Source organism: Zootoca vivipara, chromosome 5 (assembly GCF_965207765.1).
Source record: "Zootoca vivipara chromosome 5, rZooViv2.hap1.1, whole genome shotgun sequence".
In the NCBI taxonomy this organism is placed as follows: domain Eukaryota; kingdom Metazoa; phylum Chordata; class Lepidosauria; order Squamata; family Lacertidae; genus Zootoca; species Zootoca vivipara.
This window is the reverse complement of record NC_142588.1, coordinates 89,800,073-89,824,699: the sequence shown is the minus strand read 5'-3', so window position 1 is coordinate 89,824,699 and position 24,627 is coordinate 89,800,073. Positions and strand designations below refer to the sequence as shown.

At 48.1% G+C, this 24,627-nt stretch overlaps 1 protein-coding gene across 2 annotated transcripts in view; it reads right to left on the bottom strand.

Annotated features, from left to right (window-relative positions):
- The window catches only part of CHRD (chordin), a 47,528-nt gene that overhangs the window by 5,371 nt on the left and 17,530 nt on the right, over nucleotides 1-24,627 (bottom strand). For both annotated transcript variants that reach the window (XM_035133669.3, XM_035133672.3), the window contains 16 exons: nucleotides 23,421-23,567; nucleotides 18,118-18,235; nucleotides 16,438-16,534; nucleotides 15,284-15,425; nucleotides 13,990-14,130; nucleotides 12,585-12,667; nucleotides 12,311-12,458; nucleotides 12,020-12,126; nucleotides 9,776-9,892; nucleotides 8,672-8,828; nucleotides 7,123-7,367; nucleotides 6,475-6,588; nucleotides 2,867-3,073; nucleotides 1,860-1,953; nucleotides 1,326-1,385; nucleotides 625-728 (listed from right to left, as the gene is read on the bottom strand). In XM_035133669.3, the coding sequence (XP_034989560.2) occupies nucleotides 625-728; nucleotides 1,326-1,385; nucleotides 1,860-1,953; nucleotides 2,867-3,073; nucleotides 6,475-6,588; nucleotides 7,123-7,367; nucleotides 8,672-8,828; nucleotides 9,776-9,892; nucleotides 12,020-12,126; nucleotides 12,311-12,458; nucleotides 12,585-12,667; nucleotides 13,990-14,130; nucleotides 15,284-15,425; nucleotides 16,438-16,534; nucleotides 18,118-18,235; nucleotides 23,421-23,567 (2,081 nt within the window). The remainder of the gene's footprint in view (nucleotides 1-624; nucleotides 729-1,325; nucleotides 1,386-1,859; nucleotides 1,954-2,866; nucleotides 3,074-6,474; nucleotides 6,589-7,122; nucleotides 7,368-8,671; nucleotides 8,829-9,775; nucleotides 9,893-12,019; nucleotides 12,127-12,310; nucleotides 12,459-12,584; nucleotides 12,668-13,989; nucleotides 14,131-15,283; nucleotides 15,426-16,437; nucleotides 16,535-18,117; nucleotides 18,236-23,420; nucleotides 23,568-24,627) is intronic.

Here is a 24,627-nt window from a genome sequence, read left to right as displayed (position 1 = left end):
CACAGGACCTTCTCGGTAGTGGCGCCCGCCCTGTGGAACGCCCTCCCATCAGGTGTCAAGGGGGAAAAAACAACTATCTAACTTTTAGAAGACATCTGAAGGCAGCCCTGTTTAGGGACGTTTTTAATGTTTGATGTTTTATTGTGTTTTTAATATTCTGCTAGGAGCCGCCCAGAGTGGCTGGGGAAACCCAGCCAGATGGGCGGGGTATAAAATAAATATTATTATTATAAAGACAGATTTAGAAAAGGACAACCAGAATGATCAAGGGGCTGGAGAGGCACCCCTATGAAGAAACTCTGCGGCAATGGGGACTTTTAGTTTAAAGAAAATGACTAGTAAGGGGCAACATGATAGAAGCTTATGAAATTATACATGTCATGGAGAAATCGAACAGAGAAGAGGTTTTTTTTTCCTTCTCTCAAAACACTACTACGGAAGTAAGATCCATAGTTTAACCGCACTACATGAAAAAGTATTTTATTTTATCCATCCAGAATTCAGCTTCATTTGGATGTCCGTGAGTCAGTGATGGCCACCAAGCTTTAAAAGAAGCCCACAGACAAGCTTATTGTTTACCCCAGCATAAATAAAGCATCTGAGAAGCAAAGGAGATGAGCCCACCTTGCAGGTGCAGATGGCACATTTAATGAGGCCAAAGGGAGGGACCACGGGGTGCCAGTGTGTGCCTGCTCCTCGCCACGTCTTGTCGCCCTCAAAGTAACAGCCTGCAATAGGAGAAGGAAGGTCAGAGGGCATCTCCTAAGTCTTGAAAGGGGCTTCTGCACGGATACTCTAAAAGGGTAGATTATTGAGACTTGTTTACTGAGCATTCCTTACAACTGGTTTGCAAGGAGATGATGTGGCTTTTTAATGAGAATTCACTCCATGCCGATTTGGGGTGAGATCCTACCCCAAATTGCACAAGATCTTGTGCAGCCCCCGCAAGATCTCACGTGATTTTGGGCCAGATCTCGCCCAAAATGGACATAACCTGGCTCAAAATGGGCGCCGATGCTGCTTCTCCACCACTGGTGGAGGTGAATTACAGACTTATAGAGTGGACTCCCTTCTCTTGGAGATTCTGATACCTCTATGGTAGTTTTTGCTATGTGAATGGTGCCACATTGCTATGTGAATGGTGACCTGGGTGGGTCACACGAACCCTCTGGGGTCCACAGACCTCCAACTGGGAACCACTGCTGGCTACATCATAGTTGTGACGCTGTGTCACCCCTAGGCCCAGCGCCCAGGGTGGTGGAACCAGTCGTTCTGCCTTAAATCCACCTCTGCTTGCAGAAAAGCTTTTCCTCCCTTCTCCTTACCTTCGCTGCTGTCTTGGGCTCGCTCAGCAGCTCTTGGTCCTCCTGGGGTTTCTTTCTCCTCTGTTCAGGAAGGTATGATGAGAGACATGAAGACATGAAAGGATCACGGGGAACAGATAGGGCAGGGGCAGCAATGGCCGCTGTGTCTGGAACTGCTAAGTCCTCTTACCACAGGAGTGAGAAACCTGTGGCAATCTAGGCCAGGGGTGGAGGACAAATAAATGTAAGTTATGTAAAGGATACCTTAAATAGTTACACTGAATAGTGGGACCGAGGCAAATAACTTAGGATTTGGCAGAAACTGAACTGCAGTGGAATGGAAACAGTGCTGACTCTGATGAAAATGTCAGAATGGAAACTGCTGCCTTTTTACATACCGAATCCAGGGGTAAGACTTTAATCTTGCTATGCATCATGTTCCCTACCTCTGGATCCCTCTAGATATTTGCAACATATAAGACTAAGAATCCCCTCCTCCCAACTCCCTTCTCCTTCTGCAACTTTCTAATCTGGCCCCGCCCAACTCCATGTTACCTTCGCACACAGGACAGCAACGATCTCTCAGGTGCACCAGCCGCGTGCAGTTGAGTGTTGGGCACAGGACAGGGTCACAGATAACAGTGCGCTTCTATGGTGCAGGATAGGGGAGGGGAGGCAACAAGAAGAGAAGAGTCATTCCACCTCAGAAGCCTGACTTGAAAAGCAGCGGGCAGAGAAAGGAAGGTGCCAAATCCCATGCACACAATTCTGGAGAATCTGCTTCTTTCCAACCCGGGTTCTGATCCTGCATGCCCATTCTTACACCCTTACCTTCTTAGAAGTGATACACTTTGAGGAGCGGCTGTGATTCTGCACCCCTCCTCCCAATGCTATTCAGACAACAGCAGCTCTGAATGAACATGCAGGTGTTGACATTAATCTCCTTTCGCAAAGGAGCAACGGTCCGGAGAAGGACCATTGTAGCTCGGTAGAAAGTCCAGTCCTTGACATTTCCAGATGTTGCTGAACTACAACTCCCATCAGGGCTGGTGTGTCCCGTTTCACCGCTTGAATCAAAACAGGAAGTGGCAGTCCGTGGAAGCATCCCTTCCCTAGGCTGCACGGTGATGGCATGAAGTACTGGCAATGCCAGCAGGTTCTGGTGAGATCTCACGAAATCTTCCCAGAAACCAGTGCCGTCACTGCAGGTGTGAGGACAGGTGAGGCACCCATGAGGCTGCTTCTCCCACCTTACGGGATGGCTGGCCCTGACCCCAATCACCCCTCACCCTTGGCCATTCAGGCTGGGGCTGATGAAAGTCGTAGAAGCATATAATTGTAGAGTTGGGAAGTCCAACCCCCTGCAATGCAGGAATCTTAGCTCAAGCATCCATGACAGATGGAGTCCAACTATCTCTGGGGAGCTCCAAGTTGGCAAAGGCTGTTGTAGTGGGATCTTGTTGAGCACAGACGCCTTCCTGTTTGTACAAAACTTGCACCTTAGTTTAATTTTTTTTGGATGATTCTGGTCTTTTGGGAGGTGGCCCCACCTTTCTGCTCACCTGGCAGCTGCATACGGAGCATTTCTTGTCATACTCTGGGGCCCAGCGGGAGCCATGGGGCCGGTGCTGCCCTTCAAAGTAGCAGGAGCTGGGGTCTTTCTTCAGCTCTTCAGGGTCCCTGGGCTTTGGATCCCCTGGAAGCTCATCCTCAGGGTCCTCTGGAGCCAGCCGAATGCCGCCCGCCTCACAGTGGTTGGGAATGTGTACCTAAGGGAACAGCAGCTGTCAGAGATGGAGCATCGGATTCAGAAATGGACAGCAGTGCGGCCAACGTTATGCAAAGCATTTATTTATATTCCACTTCTTCCCCCAGAACCGGGACTCAAGGCGGCTCACAAGAATCAATACAAATACAAACAAAACACACATAACTCATACAAACACAGACATAGCTAAGAAGACACTACAGTTCCCAGGATTCTTTGGGAGGAATCCATGTGCTTTAAACATACGGTGCGGTTCTGCAGTAGGTTTAAATAGGGTTTAGTAGTTATCTGCGAAGGTCACCGACGAAAAAAATTGCAGCCAACTCAACTGCACATTTAAAAATGAAATTTAAAATGTAAGCAGCCCAACGGAAGTACGAGGTGAGTTTAAAGACTGTAAACTGAATTTAGAATCTGATTTGCAGAATGTTGTGCTTGGCATTAGGAAGACGGGCTCACTCTGACATGGTTGCACAGGGGAGGAGATAAGGCACGACAACTTCTGTTTGCAAATAGATCTGGATGCACCCTTGCATGCCATGCTAATGAACTCTCTCTCTCTCTCTCTCTCTCCACTGCAATTTTTGTGTCCATCCCATGAATGCAAAGCAGCCACCCTTGGATCCAAGCCCAGTTGACCTGCCTTGTTGATGTGTGCAGAAGATGCACTGCAAAACCCCTGCAGGGCAGGTGGGCCTCAATACCTTTCCACCCGAGAAGAAGCCCCAGCGAGGCTCAGAAGGCAATTGGAGGGAAGCACATGTTCCTGATGCCAAAACAGCCAGCAGGCTCCCAGCCAAGCATGGCTTCTGGGAAGCCCTCATCAATGCTGGCCACCGGCCCAGAAGAGGCAAGCCGAGGCAGATGAGAGTCTGTCAAACATCTCCCCAACCAATTTCCCCGGTGAAGGCACCAGGGGAGTTAGCACCAAGAAACAACTGGCAAGTAACTGCAGGTCAGTTCAGCCCTGCCTTTGCGCCACAGTGAGGGGAAGCGACAGTGGCAAGGTCTTCCTGGCAATGCAGCTGACCTCATCACCAGGGTCACATGACCAAAGTAAAACCGGGTCGGGGCCTGTTCACATTTTCATGCGCGGTACCAGGAATACTTGCACACTGGGTTTCAGCAAGATCAACCAAGATCACCATTTCAGCAAGCTCAACATTCTCCATCATTTCACTGCCATGTCAAGAAAAGCTTCACCTGCTGAATTTCTGCCTGCCACGCTGGAGTTGAAAGCAGCAAGCCTCTTTCAGAGAAGAAACCCTGCAGCGAGCAGTTGCTAAGAATGCAAAAATCCTTATGCTAAGTGTAGAATTTAAGATCTTGGCAAGCATCAGGGTCTGGCACCTAGCCACGCTTCTAAATTTCTCCACCAGCTAAGGGACAGAGAATAATTTTGGAAACACTCTCTCTGTGTGACCTCAGCCACTGTCAGTTTAGAAGGCCTTCTGTAGCTCTGGGCTTTCAAACCATTATCCAAAATGTCCTTGGGAGGGAGGGGGGGGGGTTTCAAGAATCTATCCTGGCAAGGAATATCCACAAATTCAGCTCGGCCTCAAGTGGATCAGGTCAGGCAGATGATCTTCTGCTTTATTTACAGCGCTGCAGTTTAAACACGTAGATAAGAAAGGTTCGGCTGGCGCCATTTTGTGACAGGATCGGCCAGCCCCACCCTGCTGCTACAACTTCACAAAAATGTGAATATCTGCTCTCACTCTCCCGCAGGAGAAAAAAAATTACATGGGCAGTTGCCATCTTTGGAGAAAGGAGGGAACAGTTTGTAAAAACCGAAATGAGAAACAATAACCTGCTCTGCCTCAAGATGCCGCTGAATTTGTCTAAAAGGGACGATTTGGAGTTCCTGAGGTATTTCAAGTTTCAGAACTAAAAGCACTTTGACAAGGTTTTTAGGGGCGCTCCTCACACCTCTATGAACCTAACTGAAGAAAAACCTGAGGCAATTTGGAGGTTCCTGGTGGGGACAAACCTCTGGGCAATTTTTGTGGAGAGTTAAAAGACTCTGGGGATAGTTCACAGCTCCCCAGGTGATGATGGTTGAGGGTGAAACAGGGACAGCCATGTTTGCCGTTCAAGGGTACAGACTTATTCATATACAAAGGAAAGGTCGGCTCTTTAAAAATTGTTGTTGTTGCTCAGGGGTCAGCAAACTTTTTCAGCAGGGGGCCGGTCCACTGTCCCTCAGACCTTGGGGGGGGGGGGCAGACTATATTTTGAAAAAAAATGAACGAATTCCTATGCCCCACAAATAACCCAGAGATGCATTTTAAATAAAAGGACACATTCTACTCATGTAAAAACACCAGGCAGGCCCCACAAATAACCCAGAGATGCATTTTAAATAAAAGAACACATCTACTCATGTAAAAACATGCTGATTCCAAGACCGTCCATGGGCCGGATTTAGAAGGCAATTGGGTCGCATCCGGCCCCCGGGCCTTAGTTTGGGGACCCCTGTTGTTGCTGCTGCCAAATGATATTTATTAGTTTTTCAAATTTTTAACAAATCATTGCCAAATTACATCAAATATAATACCAATTTCCCATTAAAATTATTATTACTGACAGCAAGAGTGAGAGAAGCCAAACTCTCCCTCTTCCCGTCCCCGTTTTTTACCTCAGCTTCGCTCTGATACTGGAAAGGAGCCAAGCTGAGGAGAAAACTGACTGCATTGATGGAGTCTGGGGAGAGGTTTGGGTCTGAGGTTTTAACCACTACAAACACTGAACAGTTGTACAAAGGTCAGCATATGAGGAAAGATGAGAGTATTTTGTTCTGCTAGAGTATTTTTGTAGTGCATTCTGAATGTGCAAAATGATCTGCACGCATAATCTCAGCAATCCTTGCGACGCCCCAGTGATATTACCAACTTATTGTGCATGTGACAATTTGAGGGTGCAAAAACAGTTGGTATGCTTCTGTGTGCCTGCAATGGCTAATTTGTAATGGGTGGCGAGACTTGGGCCTCCCTGGAAATGAGACCATTTGATTTTGAAAGCTCTCCTCTAACTCCAAATGTTGTTGGAGGCTGCTTGTGAGTCAGAACTTAGTAGAGTAAAAAAAGCACTCTTCGCATGCTCAAAGGCTTGCATGATCCCTGGAAAAGCAGAGCCTATAGGCAGGTACATTGAAAAAGTGTATGATTTAATGGGTAGTTGTGGAACCACTGCACAAGAAGATCAGGATGAATTCAGGATGGAGGCTTATTATTGTGTAACCTCCCTGCAAAAGAAACAGAGCAACTTTGCAGTAAAGGCAGGACATGGTTTAACCTCCGCATAAGCTTTGTGCAAGCAAACCAGGATAAATGCTCAAGAAACAGGTTGTCCGGAGGAACCCAAGAAAATCCCAAGAGAAACAGCAGCGTGACCACGACTGACCTTGCCCCGCATCTCCCCTCGTGGGTTCGCTTTAGTGCTGACTTGCAGGAAGGCTGTGCCCTGAGCCAAATGCCGGAGGAGCTCCTCATCCAGGTCCTTCACTACTCCTTGAGCCTAGATGAGAAGGAGAACCCCATCAGGCAAAGGCATCATCCTTTGTCTAGTCTCTTAGGGCCCTTCTTGCCACTCCCCTTGGGCTAGTTTTGTGTCCACACACAGGCAGGCAAACTCTGGCCTCCATCACTCGCCAGGCCTTTTTGGGAGAATGCACCCTTTGCCTCCCAAGAAGAATATCATGGCAAACAAAAAAGGGCAGAGGCCAAGCTGGCCCAGGCCACATCTTTGGAAGAAGAAAAGGTTTAGGAGCAAACTCTATACAAATCCGGAGCGGAGTCCCTAAGACGGTTGGGTGGTGCCTTGCATGCCTCTTTCTGGCAACTCCTGCAGCCAAGCTGGTACCAAAAGTCTTGCTCTGCTTTCCTTTGGACCACATCAGCAAGGCCAAGGAGGGGGGTCTTGTCGCCCGGGCAGCTGAGGACCTCCAGACACACTGCCAAGGTTTACACCCCAGGGAGCTCGCATCTCTGCCTGGGGGCTTCTGCATGCAATGAAGATGCTCCACCCCTGAGCGACCGCCCTTCCCCTTACCTCTGTGCCATAGAAGCCCCGCAGCAGTCGCTTGTGCTCCCGCAGACTGCTCTCCCGGAGCTCGCCCAGCTCCGCAAAGCCGTGAAGGTGAGCGCTGACGGTGCCGTCGTCCGCCTTGCCAAGGCCAGCTACTATGATCTCGTAGTGCAGGTGGCAGTGGTCGTCCAGGGATACCCAGGCATGCCCAGCAGATCCAGTGCGCACAGGAGGGGACACAAATTGGCCGGCCAGTGGGACAGGAAGCTCTGTAGCACAAAAGCCAAGGGTTACATGCTGAGAGGCTGGTCCACTGCCACATGCCAAACGCATCTTAATAGACTTCTTGGTCTTTAAGGCATCACAAGCCTCTTTTGCCATCTTGGGCTTTATAGGAATTTTTCATAATCTGAATTTGGCAAGATAACGTCCACAAAGAGACTAAAACCGATTGTCTGAGTCAGGGTGATGCTGCGGAATGTTAACAAAACTCAACATTCCAATGGAGGGCTGGAGAGGTGCAGAGTAGTCAGAAAGTCTGCAGTCCAATTTGTGCGAGGAAAGGAGGACTCGGCAGTTTGGCTGGGATTCAAACTTCACACAGAACCCAAAGCGGGAGACAGCTGTGTTAAGAAGGATGGTGGAAGAGACAGGGCTGAATAGGCATTCTGGTGAAAAGCAGGAATTTGAGGGGGAAAGTGAAGGCATGTTCTGGGGGGCGGGGATAGGAACAGAGAAGCCAAGAACAAACTGAGCCTAGTCCTAAGCCCAGGAGGGACTGTGAGTTGTTGGGAGGAAGTGGGCAGGGGGAAGGGCTGGGGCTGTGAGTCAGGGAGCAGGGCTGCTTTACCTTTTTACAATTGCATGGAAGGGGGACTCTGCCTCCTGTGGAACCTACTGTCACTGCCACATTGTCACCTGGCAACCCTAAGGTGGGCAACAAGGCCAAGACACGGGGGTGTTGGAGGGCGGGGGGGGGGGGACAAAAGAGCTGTAGCTCACACTTAACAGCCTATTTCTATGGCTGCGGATCAAGCAGTTCTTCCACTCTAAACTGAATTTTCCAAACCTGAAAATTCAGCATGTTTGGATCCCAAACTTGGCTGGGAATTCATGCAGAACATTTAAGCCAACAGTGGGCAGCGCTTGCCTGCCTCTGTCTATGGAGGGGCTCCCAGACTGTGGTCTGCAAGCTTCATTCAGGTGGTCTTCCTACTGTATAGTAGGAGCCATTGGTTTGGCAGCTCCCCTCTGGAGCAGGAGAAAACAAGCTTGCTCCACCTTCCAAGTGACAACCCTTCAGATAGTTGAAGATGTTCTCTTCTCTAGTCTAAACATACCTCAACCGTTCCTCATAAGGCTTGGTTTCCAGACCCTGTGTCCCACCAGATATTGAACTCCAGTCTTTGGCACCTACCACCATTCTTTCCTTCTCTTGGTCTGGTCACAGGCTTCTGTCTAATCCAAGAACTAAAAGGACTAGGCAGAGATTCTGTTGTTCTAGCCCAACTAGCCAGCAGGCCTGGTGGGCGGCTCAGCTCCTCACACACACACACTCTCCACACAATGGTACCTTCGTGCCGGGCTGGCAGTCCACTGTACAGGAGGCTGGTGATCTGCCCGCGCAGCTCCCCTTCTTCAAAATCCCTGGTGGCCACATTCAGGAAGAGCTCGTTCTGCAGCAACATGTGGGCGTCGCGCCCATTCGCTTGCTCCCAGGTCCCGCTGGCCTGAACAAAGGTGGATGGTTCAAGAGGAAATAAAAACAGAAACACAGAATAGTGAAACATGGTCAATCATGACCCGCGCACAGGATTTGACATTTGCTCCAATTTGGAATATATATATTATATCTGAAGTCGCTAATAATGGCAAACACATTATACCAAATTCAATTTATTGTATACTGTATAGCCAAAGGCCTTCACAATAAGCAACTGAGGGCAAAAAGCAAGGCAGCTAACATATACAGTCGTACCTTGGAAGTTGAACGGAATCCATTCCAGAAGTCCGTTCGACTTCCAAAATGTTCGGAAACCAAAGCGTGCCTTCTGATTGGCTGCAGTAAGCTCCTGCAGCCCATCGGAAGCTGCGGAAGCCCCATCGGATGTTCAGCTTCCAAAAATAGTTCACAAACCGGAACAGTCACTTCCGGGTTTGCGAAGCTCGGGAACCAAAATGTTCAGGAACTAGGCTGTTCAACTTCCAAGGTACAACTGTAGCGGAAAGTGGCTCAACCACCAATTTCTCTAGAGCAGTGGTTCCTAAGCATTTTTGGACCACTGTCCTCTTGCTTCCACAAACCCTTCCCCAGTGCCCCCTGCCCTATAAAAAGCATTATTCAGAATTACACGACCCACTACGGAAGATAATAATTCAAGAAAATTCAAAGCAGGAACAATTAATTGCAAATTTGTTCAAAATCCAGCTAGAATCACAGTATTGTATTGTAGAGTTGGAGGGACCACGAGGGTCATCCAGTCCAACCCCCTGCAATGCAGGAACCCAATGGGTGAACTTAATCCAGTGATGCTAGGTTTTCATGGCCAGCACCCCCTGCCACCCCCCTTAGTGCCCCTAGGTAATCCCACTGCCTGCTAGGTGGTGGTACCACCCAGTTTGAGAACCACTGCTCTAGAACCTTCTGTGCCTCTCTCTGATCCATGCAAACACTCACCGTTCCATCCTCGTAGCTGGGTGTCATGTCGAACACGATGTTGCGCTTATTCCTTCTGCGAGGTTTGGTCTCCAGCGTGACGCCAATCACTTCACTTCTTGTTCCGGCCACCTGGACCTGCGGGAGGAGAGCACAGCCCAGAAGAAGCGACTAGATCTTCGCGGGAGACTTAGAACCATAGAATTGATGAGTTGGAAGAGGTCCCAAGGAAAACATAAGATGGTCTGGAGGCTGCAGGTAATGTGGACTGCAACTTGCTAGACTGGTCCAGAAAGTGCTATACTAGCCATCAGCGAGTTGCCAAGTTCAAATCAAGGTGTTAGTACTAATGTACAAAGCTCTGAATGTCTTGGGACCCAAATACCTCAAAGAATGCCACCCCCAATATTAACCATCTACGAATGGCAGCAGAGGCCCTGTTGGTGGTTCTGTCCCTGCTGCTGCCCAGTTGGTGCCGGCAGGTCCTTCTTGGTGGTGGCTCCCCGCCTCCCTCATTATTAACATTCACGAGGCATTTACAAACATTCCTGCTCACCGAGGCATTGATTGGCTGAAATAAACCATTCATGGCAACCTTGAAATCATTAGCTGTGGGGGTATGTGACTGTTTAAATCAGAGATTCACAAACTCCCCCCCCCTCCCCCGGGCCACGCTTTCAGAATAATAATTTGCTTGCGCTACACCGATTTTTTATTGGTAAGAAATACACTGGAAAACAAAAAGAAACAAGTCCTAGCGGTGCTTGATTTATAACACAGAGCACAACCGCTTTATATGATGATCTAGGGCCATCCAGAAAGTATAAAACAATGCAGCTACAGAAGAACATGAATCATTCCCCAAATATAACTGTAACAAGCCTCTTACATATGTACCTTAAGTATGTACACTAACTCAGCGAAAGGTGCGAAATGTTTCAATGTTTATCTGATTGTCCTTGAATCTTCCCCGCCACACTTGTCATCCCCTCCTGCCACACCAATGTGGCATGCCACACCCTTTAATTGTTTTCAGATGTTCCTAATGTGTGTTTTTTAATCATTTTAAAAAAATTGCAGTGGTTTTCCGCTTTTTGGGAGGGACAGCAGGGCAGAAATTTAATAAATAACGAAACAAGCCATAGCCTAAGAAGACCCCATCAGTGCCTGGGAGGAGCAGAAACATGGGGAGCTGCGACGCCACAGACACTTCTCTTTCAAGGCTTGGAAGAATGAGTCTCAAGGGGCTTGTAATGCTGGCTTCAAATAAATGGCAAGCATTAAAATCATCTTGCGGTTTGGATTCTAATCCAAACTGTAAAATAATTCCCCCTCCTGCGCCTTCTTTCCCAGACAGGCAGCTCAAACTCTGCTCCCTCCCTCCTTTTCCTTCCCCCACCCACTTACTCCTGAAGCCCACACCCCAACCCATCTCTCTCCCACCCGTCTTATTAGCCTGGGGGTTTATAACATTTGCATCAAAGGCAAGATGAGCAGGAGGATGCCCAAACTGTTTTGACGCTCCAATTTTAATCCAAGATGGCTTACTAGCCTGGCAAGGCTGGGCAAGAAGGGAGAGGGGAAGGAGAGGAATTCTCCCTCCCCAAAACAAACAAGAAGTTTCTAGGAAATGTGATTTTCAGAAAAGGAGCACATTGTTGGGGTGGGAGGAAGCAGGGAGAGGGAGAGTTTGGGGGCTCACAGATTTGTGGAAAGGAGACAAGACTCTCCAACCAGACCTGCAAAACCCAATGATTCAAACTATGTGTCCTTCCTTACAAGATTCTCTTAGGTGTGGCCTTCACTTGACATATTATTTAGTAATATCATCTCCTAGTGCCTAAATGCAATTCTACAAAATTTGGGTTCGCTAGGAAATAAATGGAGTTGTTTCACTTTTGGGGACAGGGTGAGTAAAGTTACTTGGTTTATTTCCAGGCCAACGTGATGCAAACTGGTTGGGGGAGCTTGAAATCAACGGTGGGGCAGAGGAAGGTGGGAAGGACCTGGTGTTTATTTATTCTGGGACATATGCTTTATGGGATGATGTAAGTTCAGAGGCTTGGTTTCTGCATCAAGGAAGAACCAAGATGGCAGCGTGGCTGTCATAGAGATGGCCCTCCAACTGATTTGGGGCTCTGCAGGTGCCTTGCTTTGCCAGGATCCGGCATCAGGCATGCGTCAGTGCGTGCGCACACAAAGACACACATGTATCGATGTTGTTTGCTCCAGCCTCGTGCAAAACCACCAGAAGTTTCTTCCTACCTGATACTCCAAAGTCCCGTTCTCATGCAGCGTGAGCTTGGCAGAGCCCACAGCCCCCGTCTGGGTGGGCGTCAAGGCGTCTCCTCCACAGAGCACACTCTGGATAGCTGGGGGCAAGAAGAAGAAGAAGAGGGTGTAGTAAGGCTACAGAGCTGGCAGGACGGGTGGCAGCCAAATCTACATGTGGAAGCCATCAACAGCAACCGGAGTCTGCACTGTATTCAGCTGCATGGGCAGCTGTGCAGCAGGCAGAAGTCCAACGGGCAATGTTTTCTGCCCCTCCAAACTCACTGTCACAGCTTTTTCTGGTAGTGATCCGGCCAGCAATTTTACGGCGCAACCTGCCCTCCACCTCTGCGGCGATCTCCAGCTGCCCTTGTGCCAGCCACAGCATTTCTCGAGCTGCCAGGCCAGACAGCACCTCTGCAAAGTCGGGGTCCTGATGTGGCAAAATGAGAGGACAGGGGAAGGGGAGGAGGAGGAGGAGTAAGACGGTCAAGTAACACCTGAAAAAGGAGGAAGCGGCAAGCAATTTGGCTCAGCATTCAGGTACGGTGGCTTTTACCTGCCAGGAGACATTGGCCAGCACCTCTCTCAGGACCCTGTCCTGGTGAAGGATCTGCACCCTCAGGGGGAGCCAGGAGGATTCTGGGAAGGAAGAAGTAAGAGGCGAAACACGTCAATGCCACTCTCTGCAGCGCTGTGGACCAACATCACCCCAACTCCTGCTTCCTTGCCCCACTAGGTCAGCGAGGGTGGGGAACCTTTTTCAAACCAAGGGCCAAATTCTCCCATGGTCAACCTTCCAGGGGCCACATGCCCTTAGTGGGCAGAGGCAAAGGATGTAAATGTTACATTTGCCAAAACAGGCTTGTTTCTACAGACATTTGTACCTCCCTCTCTATCTTCCAGCCAGGCAATCAAGAGGCAATATCAGGGCAATCAGGAGGCAATATCAGGGCAATCAGGAGGCAATATCAGAGGCATGATCGGGGTTCAAGGACAGGTTGTCCAGCCAAGCAGTGGACACTCAGGGCCCTCCTTGTCCGATGCCGGGCCTCACTTGGGCCTCCGTTTTTTTTTTACCTGGTGCCGAGTGGAGTGCCAGGTACATGAAGCTAGACTTGCCGCATCACAGCGTTTCTTCTCCCAGGGATGCAATGGCAAAACTACCGTATGTAATGGAGGTGGGAGGCAGGTCTGGCCCCAGTGCTTTGGTCTGTCCTGTTGGGTCACTCTTCACATCTCCCCAGAGGGAACGCAGGTGCATTTATGGATGCAATCAGGTTGAGGGTGTCATGTATTACCTGCTGCTTTGACCTTATATTCACTGCCCAGAGAATTTTTTTTGTCACCTGCTCTTGACTTGCCTCTCAGGCCAATCTCCCCAGGAGGTTTACACACCTGACAGCCAAATTTGCTCTGGTGGCTAAGAAGCTCCATTGTGGATATATTAATGCTCTCTAATTTCAAATTTTTATGCTGTAAACTTTTTATAGGGTATGTCTTGCGATTTCAGAGGAGAGCCTTGCCTTGCCCTCTGCTGTACATTGTAAAGGCCTTTGGCTATGCATGCACAATAAATTAATTGATTGATTGACCTCCCCACAGGGTGAGAGGTCCCAGCCTGCTGTTGGGGCCCACAGAGGGCCATTGTAAGTCCTCTGTGGGGCCCACTGGGTGGGGGAGGCAGCGCACTAGGGGCCCCTACTGAGGGCACTTTGTCCAGGCACCCTCAAACACAGAACCAGCCCTAATCTTCATCAAAGTTCCACAAACACAAATTGCTATTGTTTCAGAGACAAGGAGCTGAGGTCAACAGTTTGCAATGCCCAGAAGGAGATATAATTTAGTCCCTGGCTGTTGTGGGAGTTGAACTCAGTTCTCTCTGACACAAACCCAGCTTTTACCCATCATCTCCCCTGGCTGCATCTGCCCCACAATCCCCTGCATTTCCGCCCCTTGCTCACTTTTCTCTGCTGGCTCCAGAAGCCCTTTGGTGACAAGGACAAAATGTAGGTTGTTCTCCGCGTCACTCAGGGTGAGCATAGCAATGGCCCCCATGCCAAGGTGGGTTGCGTCGACGGATGTCAGGATGGCACTGAATGTTTCTGAAATGGAGAGGAAAGCAAGAACACAGTGCTTGTCATGGATTGGTGGGAGGAGTTGTGGGAGACACCAGCTGGGGAACCCTCAACGGGAAGAAGGTTGTAGAGCAGGCATCCCCAAACTTTGGCCCTCCAGATGTTTTGGACTACAATTCCCATCTTCCCCGACCACTGGTCCTGTTAGCTAGGGATCATGGGAGTTGTAGGCCAAAACATCTGGAGGGCCGCAGTTTGGGGATGCCTGTTGTAGAGCCTGGGGAGTGGTGGTGGGATGACAATGAGAGGTCAGAGGGAGAAGCCCGGGAGAAGGAGGTATTGGAAGCTGAAGAGGTAACAGGGTTTAGTGAGCAGGGAGACTCTGTGGCAGAGAGCAGTCCAGAAGCAGAAGCAGATAGGCCAGGATCTTCAAATATCCTAGATCAGAGAGACAACAAGCATTTTAAATTGAATCATGAGCAGTTACTTTTGAGTGAGGGCTCTGAGTGTACAGGTGAAACTTGGAAAATCAGAATATTGTCAAAAAGTGCATTTATTTCCGTAATGCAACTTAAAAGGTGAAACCAATATATGAGATAGATGCTCGACATGCAAAGCAAGATATGTCAAGCCTTTATTTGTTGTAATTGTAATTATTTGTCATTAGGCGGGTCAATTATAAATGGAATGTTATTAATGAAATGTCATAGCAATGTTTATTTTTGTATTATTGTAACTATTTGTTTTATTACTGTGGAATTTCCAAAAGAAAGCATTTGTAAAAATTAAAAGGAAAATAAAAAATTATAAGTTGCACTACTGAAATAAATGCACTTTTCGACGATATTCCAATTTTCTGAGTTTCACCTGTATTTGCAGGGCTGGAAATGACAGGAATCTGCACTCGACGGAAAATATTACACATAAACTGCATGTTTCCAGGGGTGGAGGATCCAGAATGCTTTTGCGTCATCTGGTGGGATTTTATTTCCTCTACTTCAGACTTAGGTGCTCAACACACAACATCCACACCAGATGGGGAAATGTGGATGTCTTGATATACCTTGGTATATCACCATTTATTTCTCTTACTAATTTATTGTTTGTTTGCTTTGCAATGCTAAAAGGGAGGGGGGAAGCAATCTGTACTCAAAGGTAAAACTCTCAGATCACAGATTACCTGCAAGGAGGGCCCGGTGCTTGATGATTTTGCCTCGTATCTCGCCCTCAGGGTGCGACTTGGTGACCAGGGAAATGTGCAGCTGGTCAACCTTCAACTGCCGGGTCAAAGATTTTTGCAGGTTTCGCCAGACGCCACAGATCTATAGAGACCGTGTCCAGAGAGAGGGGCAGGAAGAAACAAGCCAATTTATCAGGCTATTGGAAAGAGTGAAAATCCAGGGGACCGGACACATATCCAGCATGGAGAATTGTTGGCATCTGCTTTGAGAGAGAATGGAGTGCACCTCCGGGGGGTGGAAGTCAACCGCTGTGTTAGCAGCACTGAAGTGACCACCTTGGGCTGTCCAGATGACAAGACTCCCCCCTCCTTGGCCTCACTGATGTGGTCCAAAGGAAAGCAGAGCAATGCTATTGGCCTTACCTTCCAAGTCCCGGACTGCAGAATCCGGGACTGGCAGCCGTGTGACACCGGAAGTTGCGTCGACGTAACTTCCGGTGTCGCTTTGCCCTTCTATGGGCACAAAAAATGGCCGCCGCCGGCTTCAAAAGTAGCTTCTACGCATGACCGGAAGTGCGTCAACGCAACTTCCGGTGTCACCCCGCCTATCTATGGGCACCAAAAATGGCCTCCGCCGACACCGAAAGTCGCGTCTACGCACTTCCGGTCATGCGTAGATGCGACTTTTGAAGCCAGCAGCGGCCATTTTTTGTGCCCATAGAAAAAAAGGTCAACGGCAGGAGAAAATAATGGAGAAAAACGGGAGACGAAGTGATACGGGGGAACAACGGGAAAAGGTAAGTAAAAACGGGGGTTTCCCGGGGAAAACGGGGTACTTGGCAGCTATGGCTATTGGCACCAGCATGGCTGCAGGAATTGCCGGGAGGAGGTATACAAGGCACCATCCAACTGCCTTAGGGACTCCGCTCTGGATTTGTGTAGGGTTTGCTCTTGAGCCTTTTCATCTCCCAAGGCAGCAGATGTTTAGGATGAGAGTTTTCCTTCTCCTGGATGGGCTGCCTTCCCAGGTGGACGTGCCCCACCTGCCCCTCACTTCCCTCTACAGCAACATGCCTTGCTGTTTCAGCCACACAGTGCTCCAAAGCCTACAGGGGAGTAGAATAATTGGGACAATGACCTCATGGGTCACTCACCATGTTATCCTGGGGGGAGGGGCCCTTTTGCACAGGATGCTCAAAGAGGACAGTCCCGCCAGCGTCTGTGAAACGGACTCGGCTTGGCTGACCCAGCCTGCAGAAGAAAAGGCAGAGGCTGTGGGTTTGAGGTTGCAACCAGAACAGGAAACATTGAATGGGACTAATAGGTTAGGCTGGTACCACCAACCTGACTTAGCTCCAGAGCGCCCCGCCAGCTTCTTTAAACAGCCTTCAAAATGCCAATGGATTTTGCAGCCCAGTGCATGCTAAAAGTGTCCCCAGGCTGCTACTGCTATCATATGGTAGTGTGGCAACGTCACCCTGTCTAAAAGCATTCAAAGTCTGCATTACCATACTGCGTACAGTGTTTGGTTATCTTTTCATTTTGTACTTTTCCAAGGATGCATAAAGCCCCAGGGACAGCTTTACTGGGTCTCAGAAGGTGATGGGCTCTCTTTCCTTGGAGTTCAGATGGCCATCTGTAGGGGATTCTTTAGCTGTGATTCCTGCATTGTAAGGGGTTGGACTAGATGACCTGGGGGGGTCCCTTCCAGCTCCCATCATCCCTAGCCTGCACGGCCACCCTAGGCTCCTCAGGGTCTCAGGCAGAGGAAGGTCCTTCTCAGTGCTGCTATCTGAATTGTGTGGTTCACCCCACACCACCCCAAGATTTCAGGGACTTAGCCCGTGGGCTTTCTGCATTGAAAGCACACCCCCGGCCACCGAGTTATAGAGGAGTCACTGAGATACAATGTCCAGAAGGAGATTTATGCTTGCCATTGGCAAGCAAGGAACCGCAGTTGCAGACTCCCAAATTTTTGCCAATGAACCCCCTGCAGGAGGATAGATGGTGCCCCTCAAGAGGCTAGCCTCTCTCCCTTATGCAGCTTGAAAAATGCAACTCTCCTTGGCCCTGCTTAAAAAGGAATAACGACAGCCTTTGAGGCTGTTTTTTGGGGATTTGTGGATGCATTTTGAAATTAGTCACTGCTCGGCTATGCAACAGCCTGGAAAAAGAGGAGGGACCACCACGGCAGAGAGGCTGGCCGCAGCTCTCTCCCGGAGCAGGCAGAAGGAGGATTTAACAATCAGCAGAGACTGATTGATTGCAGCTCCCCGGAGCCAAGCCCCAGGCAGAAGGCAGAAAGACCCCTGCTGACCCCAGCCTTGTGCAAGCAAGGAGAGGCAGCTGGGGCCTCGCCAACATGTGGATGCTGAACTTCTTTACTGGAGCCTTTCCCGCTTCCCCCCAAAATTTGTTTTTAATAAAAAATAATAACCACCGTGACGGGGAGGAGTCTTTCTGCCTGGAGAGCTGCTGCCACTCACTGGAAGTCAAATGGGATCCGTTCTGGAAGTCCTTTCGACTTCCAAAATGTTCGGAAACCAAAGCACGGCTTCCAGTTGGCTGCAGGAAGCTCCTGCAGCCAATCAGAAGCCCCGTCGGATGTTCAGGTTCCAAAGAACATTCGCATACCGCAACATTCATTTCCGGGTTTGCGGTGTTCGGGAGCCAAAACACCCAAGTACCAAGGGACGACTGTACTGAGCTAGATGGAACAATCGGAGGTGCCAAATTTTAGCCTCGCTCAGGGCACCACATTTCCCGAAATTACCAAAGTCCAGCTCTGCTACGTGCTTCTCCCCACCCTGAACATCAGACTGGGTGTTACTCACCTCTCATAGTTGATTGAGAAGAGGAGGTGAGAACGCACAAGAGTGAACCTGGCTTTTGCCACTGCGCTGGACACGGGTGCCTGGGTCTCTGAGCCGCTGGTTAGCAAGGACACAAAATCTGAGGAGCAAAAGGGAACTGCCTGTGATTCTGCATACATTGCAAGTGATCCAGGAAGCCTGAAGAACCAGATATATATATTTTGAAGTCTACAGTTCTACATTTATATGTGATAAATGCCTCCACTGTATCTTTTTTTAAACGCAAGTTCAATAAATGATGACATAAACATGCACACATACAAAAACCATGCTTACTCATACTGAAAGTATTAAAACTCTAAACACCAGCGATTGCATTTTCAAAACTGATAAATTTATTCCTAACCACATTTATAAACTGAGCTAGTAAACTAACTTTACAGATCTGCCCTTTGTAGGTTTTATAAATTCACAAGTGCTAGATTCATTTCTACTGTGTTGGATCCCAAGTCCCCGTCTTACAAAAGCACCCATGTATATTTTCAAGGAACCGTGTAAACGCTGTAAACATAAACCGATTCCAAAAGTTAATTCTGTTCTGCAGTATTATTGCTTAAATTTAAATAAAAAACCCCTTTGTTTACTCAATTATAACATCATTGCATTTCTAATTATATACAAAAGCGACTCTGTCCTGTCTAACTAGGGGAAGAATTTTACATAATTCAATAAAGATAGCACTGGTCCCAATTATATATTTATTTGGAAAATGCTATTAATCTTCTTTATTACTGTCCTCCAAAAAGCCTCTATTTATTATATTAACTTCAGCATTCTGCAAAAAACAACAGTAATGACCAAAAAAAAAACCCCAACCCTTTATCTATCTGCTGCAAAGAAAAGTGAACTACCGGTACCTGACAAGGTTCAGAAATGGGGAACCCAAATAATCAAGGGAAAGGAGCAACTTCCCAATGAGGAAAGACTGTAGCATTGGAGGATTGCGGGAAAAGTGAGTAACGGGAGGCATCACAGAACTGTATAAAATTGGGGCTGGTGTGGAGAAAATGGATCTCTCAAAATGGTAGAACTCATGGATAGCCAATGAAGCTCAATGCTGGAAGATTTGAGACAGATCAAAGAAAGGACTTATTCCTGCAACACATTGTTAATCTACGGAACTCCCTCCATCAGGAGGAAGTGGTGGGCACTGACTTAGATGGCTTTAAAAGAGGGTGGGACAAATTCATGGAGGAGTGGGCTATAGCTGGCTACCAGCCATGATGGCTGTGCTCCGCCTCCACAGTTGGAGGCAGCAATGTTCCCAAATACCAGTTGCCGGAGAGCACAGGAGGGGAGAGGGCTCTGGTCCTGCTTGTGGGTTTCTCGCAGGTATCTGGTCAGCCACTGTGAGAACAGGATGCTGGACTAGATGAATCATTGGGCTGATCCCAACATGGTCTTATGACACAAGGTTGAAGGAGGCCTAAATTGCACCACCTCAGGATTCGCAAAATATCCAAATTCCAGTTCCCCGCTTCCTGTACTTCTGCCGCAGCTACCTTGAGTCCTTATTTACCAAGGTTCGGGTTTGCATTTAACTGGGGTGTAGGAACGGGCAAATCTGTCGCTTTTAGATTATCTCTGCTTTTCATTTTTCCAATCTTAAATTCGCTTCTCGCATTTCCATGTCAAATCTGTGCTTTAAAAAAAAGTGCTCCTGAAAATTCATCAGAGTTTTTATGTGAATTTATTGTAATATACACATTTTAATGCAGTTTTGCCTAACATACATATTTCTACAATGCAATTATTCTTAAAAACAATGCATTCTTCTGTGTTGTTTTCACAAATATATGCATTTTAATGCAACCTTTGTCAATGAAACTGCACTGCAAAATTCAGAAAAATGTGAGTTTTGATGAGTGGCTGTGTTTCAGTTTGGGTACCATGTTGGAAAGTGAGAAATAGAGATGTTTGTCTTTAAATGCAAATGGATTGATTTTCTCCCTACATCCCTACTTGGGTATGTGCCAGGTGCAGCACATACCAGCTCAAGATATTAGGAGGGTTGCATGGAATCAGTGTCACAATTTTTTAAAATAAAATAAAATAAAATGTATCCAGGTTATCCAAATTCTGTGACAGGAAAAATTGGATTCTACTACCTGAATGAATAGGAAAATCTGAGCAAGTTTGCATAATTTTAATTTGCATAAACCAAATCTCAATTTTGCACCGTTATGGGAGGGGCAAGCTGCTATGCGAGGGAGTGAAGGCACATCTAAAAATGTGATTCAGTCACACTCCTCTGTCTTCCCAGATTTTAGCAGATGCTGCTCACAGACATTCAGGCGGTGGTAGCTAGGGCTGCTAGCAGGTCATGAGTGTGTGGCCAATGAGATGTCACAGGAGTGTGGTCAAGTTGTCCTGGTTTTCTCCCCATCCTCCTTTGCAAAGATTCTGTGGACACCTGAGCATTGCAATTTTACAAGCAGCACCTAACTGAACTGAAAAGTGTTTTATCCCAATTCAGAAGGAATCCTGGTTGTCACAATTTGTAGTGTGGACATTTGTGCCCAAGAAGCTGTACATTACTCGGAAGTAAGCTCCACTGGATTCCACAGGGGTTCTATATCATTTCCAGAACGTGGAGCAAGGTGGAGAGCTATTAAATGGACTCTGACTTGGGAACATCGGGTTAAAAATCAGGCAAGAAGCTGACTGTGTGACTTCGGGCCAGTCTCTCGACCTAACCTACCTCACAGCAGGGGCGGAGGAAGGGGGTGTGGTCCGCCCCAGGTGTCACCACTGAGGGGGGGGGTGACAAAACGCCGGGCAGCACTCTCCGCAGGGCCTGCAGCGTACCCGAGCCACGCGTCTTTCCTGGGAGAGATGCAGTGGCTTGGGCATGCTCAGGCTCCATGCTGCCCAAACGGTCCGCCTGCTGCCTCCCCCCCAGCTGTAGGGAGGTTGAGTGGAAGGAGGCAAGCAGACTCCGGAGGCCCCGCGCGGCTCGCCCCACCCCTGGCTTCCTCCGCTGCCACCTCACAGGGTTGCTGTTAGGATAACATGGAGAAAACACGACTTGTGAATTATGCCACCGTGAGCTCCTTGGAGGGAGGGTGGAATAGTCATACAAGCAACACTGATAAATAAGAAACAAGCAAAATGATTTTTTTTCTCTCCCTCTAGCCTGCCTGCAGCTTTTGAATCATGGAAAAAGCCTAACCAGACAACCAAAGAAAAAAGAATCTGGGATACAATCAGGTCCTGTATACCTGAAGGAGCGTCTCCACCCCCATCGTTCAGCCCGGACACTGAGATCCAGTGCCAAGGGCCTTCTGGTGGTTCCCTCCCTGCAAGAAGTGAGGTTGCAGGGAACCAGGCAGAGGGCCTTCTCGGTAGTGGCACCTGCCCTGTGGAACACCCTCCCATCAGAGGTCAGAGAGATAAACAACTACCTGACATTTAGAAAATACCTAAAGGCAGCCCTGTTTAGGGAAGTTTTTAATCTGTGATATTTTAATGTATTTTAATGTGTGTTGGAAGCTGCCCAGAGTGGCGGGGGGGGGACCCGGCCAGATGGGCGGGGTATAAATAATTTATTATTATTGTTATTGTTATTGTTATTATTATTATTATTATTATTATTATTATTATTAAGGGCCTGCAGACACTGGACTTTACATGTAGCTTCTCGGAAAATCCAGCGTGTTGTTGTCTGGGTAGGACCAGCTTGCCTGGGCGTGGTGCACAGGCAGGGTGCAATCCATGATCCCATATTACATCTAAACCATCCCCTGCACCATCCTGCTTTTTTGTAAGAGCATTTTAAGTTTGCCAAAGTATTTTGCAATTTTTTCATCCTCACAACAACCCTGTAAAGTAGACCATAGTGCAACTTCAGCAAAACAAGAAAAATGAACAGTACTTGCACGTTAAAGAACTAGCAAATTCATTATGGCATAGGCTTTTTCAGGCTACAGTCCACTTCATCAGATGCTTCAGTCTTGGCAATCCATTAAAAAACTTATGCAAGAATACATTCTGAAGTGCTACCTGACTATTGAGTCATTTGTGCTGTAAGCCATGGCTACCTGGCTACTCCTTTCATTGAAAGGACACCAGGATACCCAACACCCCACAATGAACCAGTGACAGAGAAGAGAATCTTTAAGTGGCGTCTCCACAATCTCTGGCATGCTCAAAAGTATGAAGGCAATTGGCATCGTGAAAAGGAAAACATGCAGAGAATATTCTCCTCAACTGACCTGTGATGCTGTCTAAGGGTTTAACTGTTAGCACCACCAGCTCTTCCTTGCAAGCCAAAGTCTCCCCTCACGGCTTGAGCAGAGGAGATCTGATTAGGAACTATAGAAATAAATGGCACAAGCATGCGCAGAGTGCATCCAGACATGCGCAGAAGCGACTCAGCGATCCAGACATGTCCAGACATGTCGAAGCGATCCAGACATGTCCAGACATGCGCAGAAGCGACTTCCGGTGCCGGCTCTGCCCGATTTCCGGTGCCCAGACATGGGCAGAGTGGCACTGGAAACCGGTTCTGTGAATGTCCAGACATGCGCAGAAGCAACTTCTGGTGCCGGGCTGCCTGTGTCTGCATGTCTGGGCACCAGAAATTGCTTCTGCACATGCAGCAGAGGCGATTTTCGGCAGCACTCGCCAATCCCGGGGAATTTACGGGATATGTTTCAATTCGGGATAACAGCGGGAAACAGATTTAAATATGGGGGTTTCCCACGAAAAACGGGAGACTTGACAGCTATGCTTCTGGCTAGCTACAAAGAAGGTGCTTTGAGTTTTAGGTGTGGCTCTAGGAAGCAGCTCTGAGCATGCTTGGACTGCCCTCCAAGGCAGCCCCACAAGGCCATACCAAGGATGTGGATGGGCCTCCTAACTACAGATGGGAGTAGAGTAGAAGCCTTCATAGCGGGGCTGCCTTGAAGTGCAGTCCAATCTGTCACAATCTGCAAAGGCCTGGTTTTCCATAGGACGGTAGATTGGTATGAATGTTTGCAGAGTGTCCCTGACTTCAAATGAAAGTGGGACAGAGTATGTGGCTTTGATATTTGGGGGACAATTTCTTTTCCTTTTTTTCCTTGACATTATTCTTGGGAGGGCTGTGTCCCATTAGCCCTAGGGCACCAGCTTCCACTGCAATCAGATACACCTGCAGTCACAAGGACTAGAAACATGGTTGCTGTTTTTTTTAAAAGAAAGAAAGAAAATCAGAAAGTTGATTTCTGTGTCTCTCACCACCACCCACCCACACACACACACACACACACCCCAGACCATACCTATGCGGCTGTCATCTCGGACCAAATCCTCAGAACTTAGGTAGGCACGGTCATTGTAATTCCTATGTAAGTCATCTTCCTTATCCTGTAAGTACTCAAAGTTGTCAAACAGTGGCTCAGGTCTCTTCTCTGGGATGCTGGGAGCGGCTGCATGATGGATGACAGGAAGCAAGGTTTTTTTTTGGCATCACAGAAAGACGACGAATACAGAAACACACTTTGATTCATCTTGCAATGCCCCCTTCCCCTTTCTTGCTCCTGGTCAGGGCCAGCTGTGAGTTCAAGCTGGCCATAGGAAAAGTATCCTTTGGTGCAGGCATCCCCAAACTGCGGCCCTCCATATGTTTTGGCCTACAACTCCCATGATCCCTAGCTAAGAGGACCAGTGGTCGGGGATGATGGGAATTGTAGTCCAAAACATCTGGAGGGCCAAAGTTTGGGGATGCCTGCTTTGGTGGGTCCTCTCCTCCCTGAGAAACTTACCTGGTAACATCCAGCAGCACCTGTAAACAGCACCAGGCAGATAGGTCTAACTCCCATTTTAATTTATCACAGTGCCCCAGTGCCAGAGGCATTGTGGGAAACTCCCCCTTTGCCATCTTTAAATGTCATTTCCCCTCTACATTATCTCCATGTAGGAAAGTGCCCCAATTTCAGGGCTAGATGAAGACATTTTGGCCTCTGAGGTAAACAAAACGATCAGCCAAAATGGCGCTTCCCATATGCTGAAGCACCGCAATAATAAGAACAGATGATACAGCTGGCCATTCACCACTTGCTGTGGAGCCCAAAATCTGTCACCTGAGGCAAGTTTTATTCCATTTCTCTTCATTTATTGCTAAAACACACAGGCCACTTTTCAACACAGGCGCGTTCCCAAGGCATCAAATGTAATAATAAAAACACTCCACTGTTAAATCCAACACGAAAATTAAAACAGCATGAAATATTAAGATAAGTAAGGGCAGAAGTAAAGTTGTAGACAAAAACCAGCTCCCACAAAAGAAGTAAACCAACCAGATATTACTATTCAATTAAAAGCTTGGGCATATAAAACAGGTTTTTCCCTGGATGTCTAAAATTTTAAAAAGACAAAGAAGAGGGTGAGACAGATCTCTCTGCGTTGGCCCAAATATGTTGGGCCTTCGGATCTTGTTGGACTCAACCTCCCATCGGCCCCAGGCCAGCATGCCCAATAGTCAGGGAT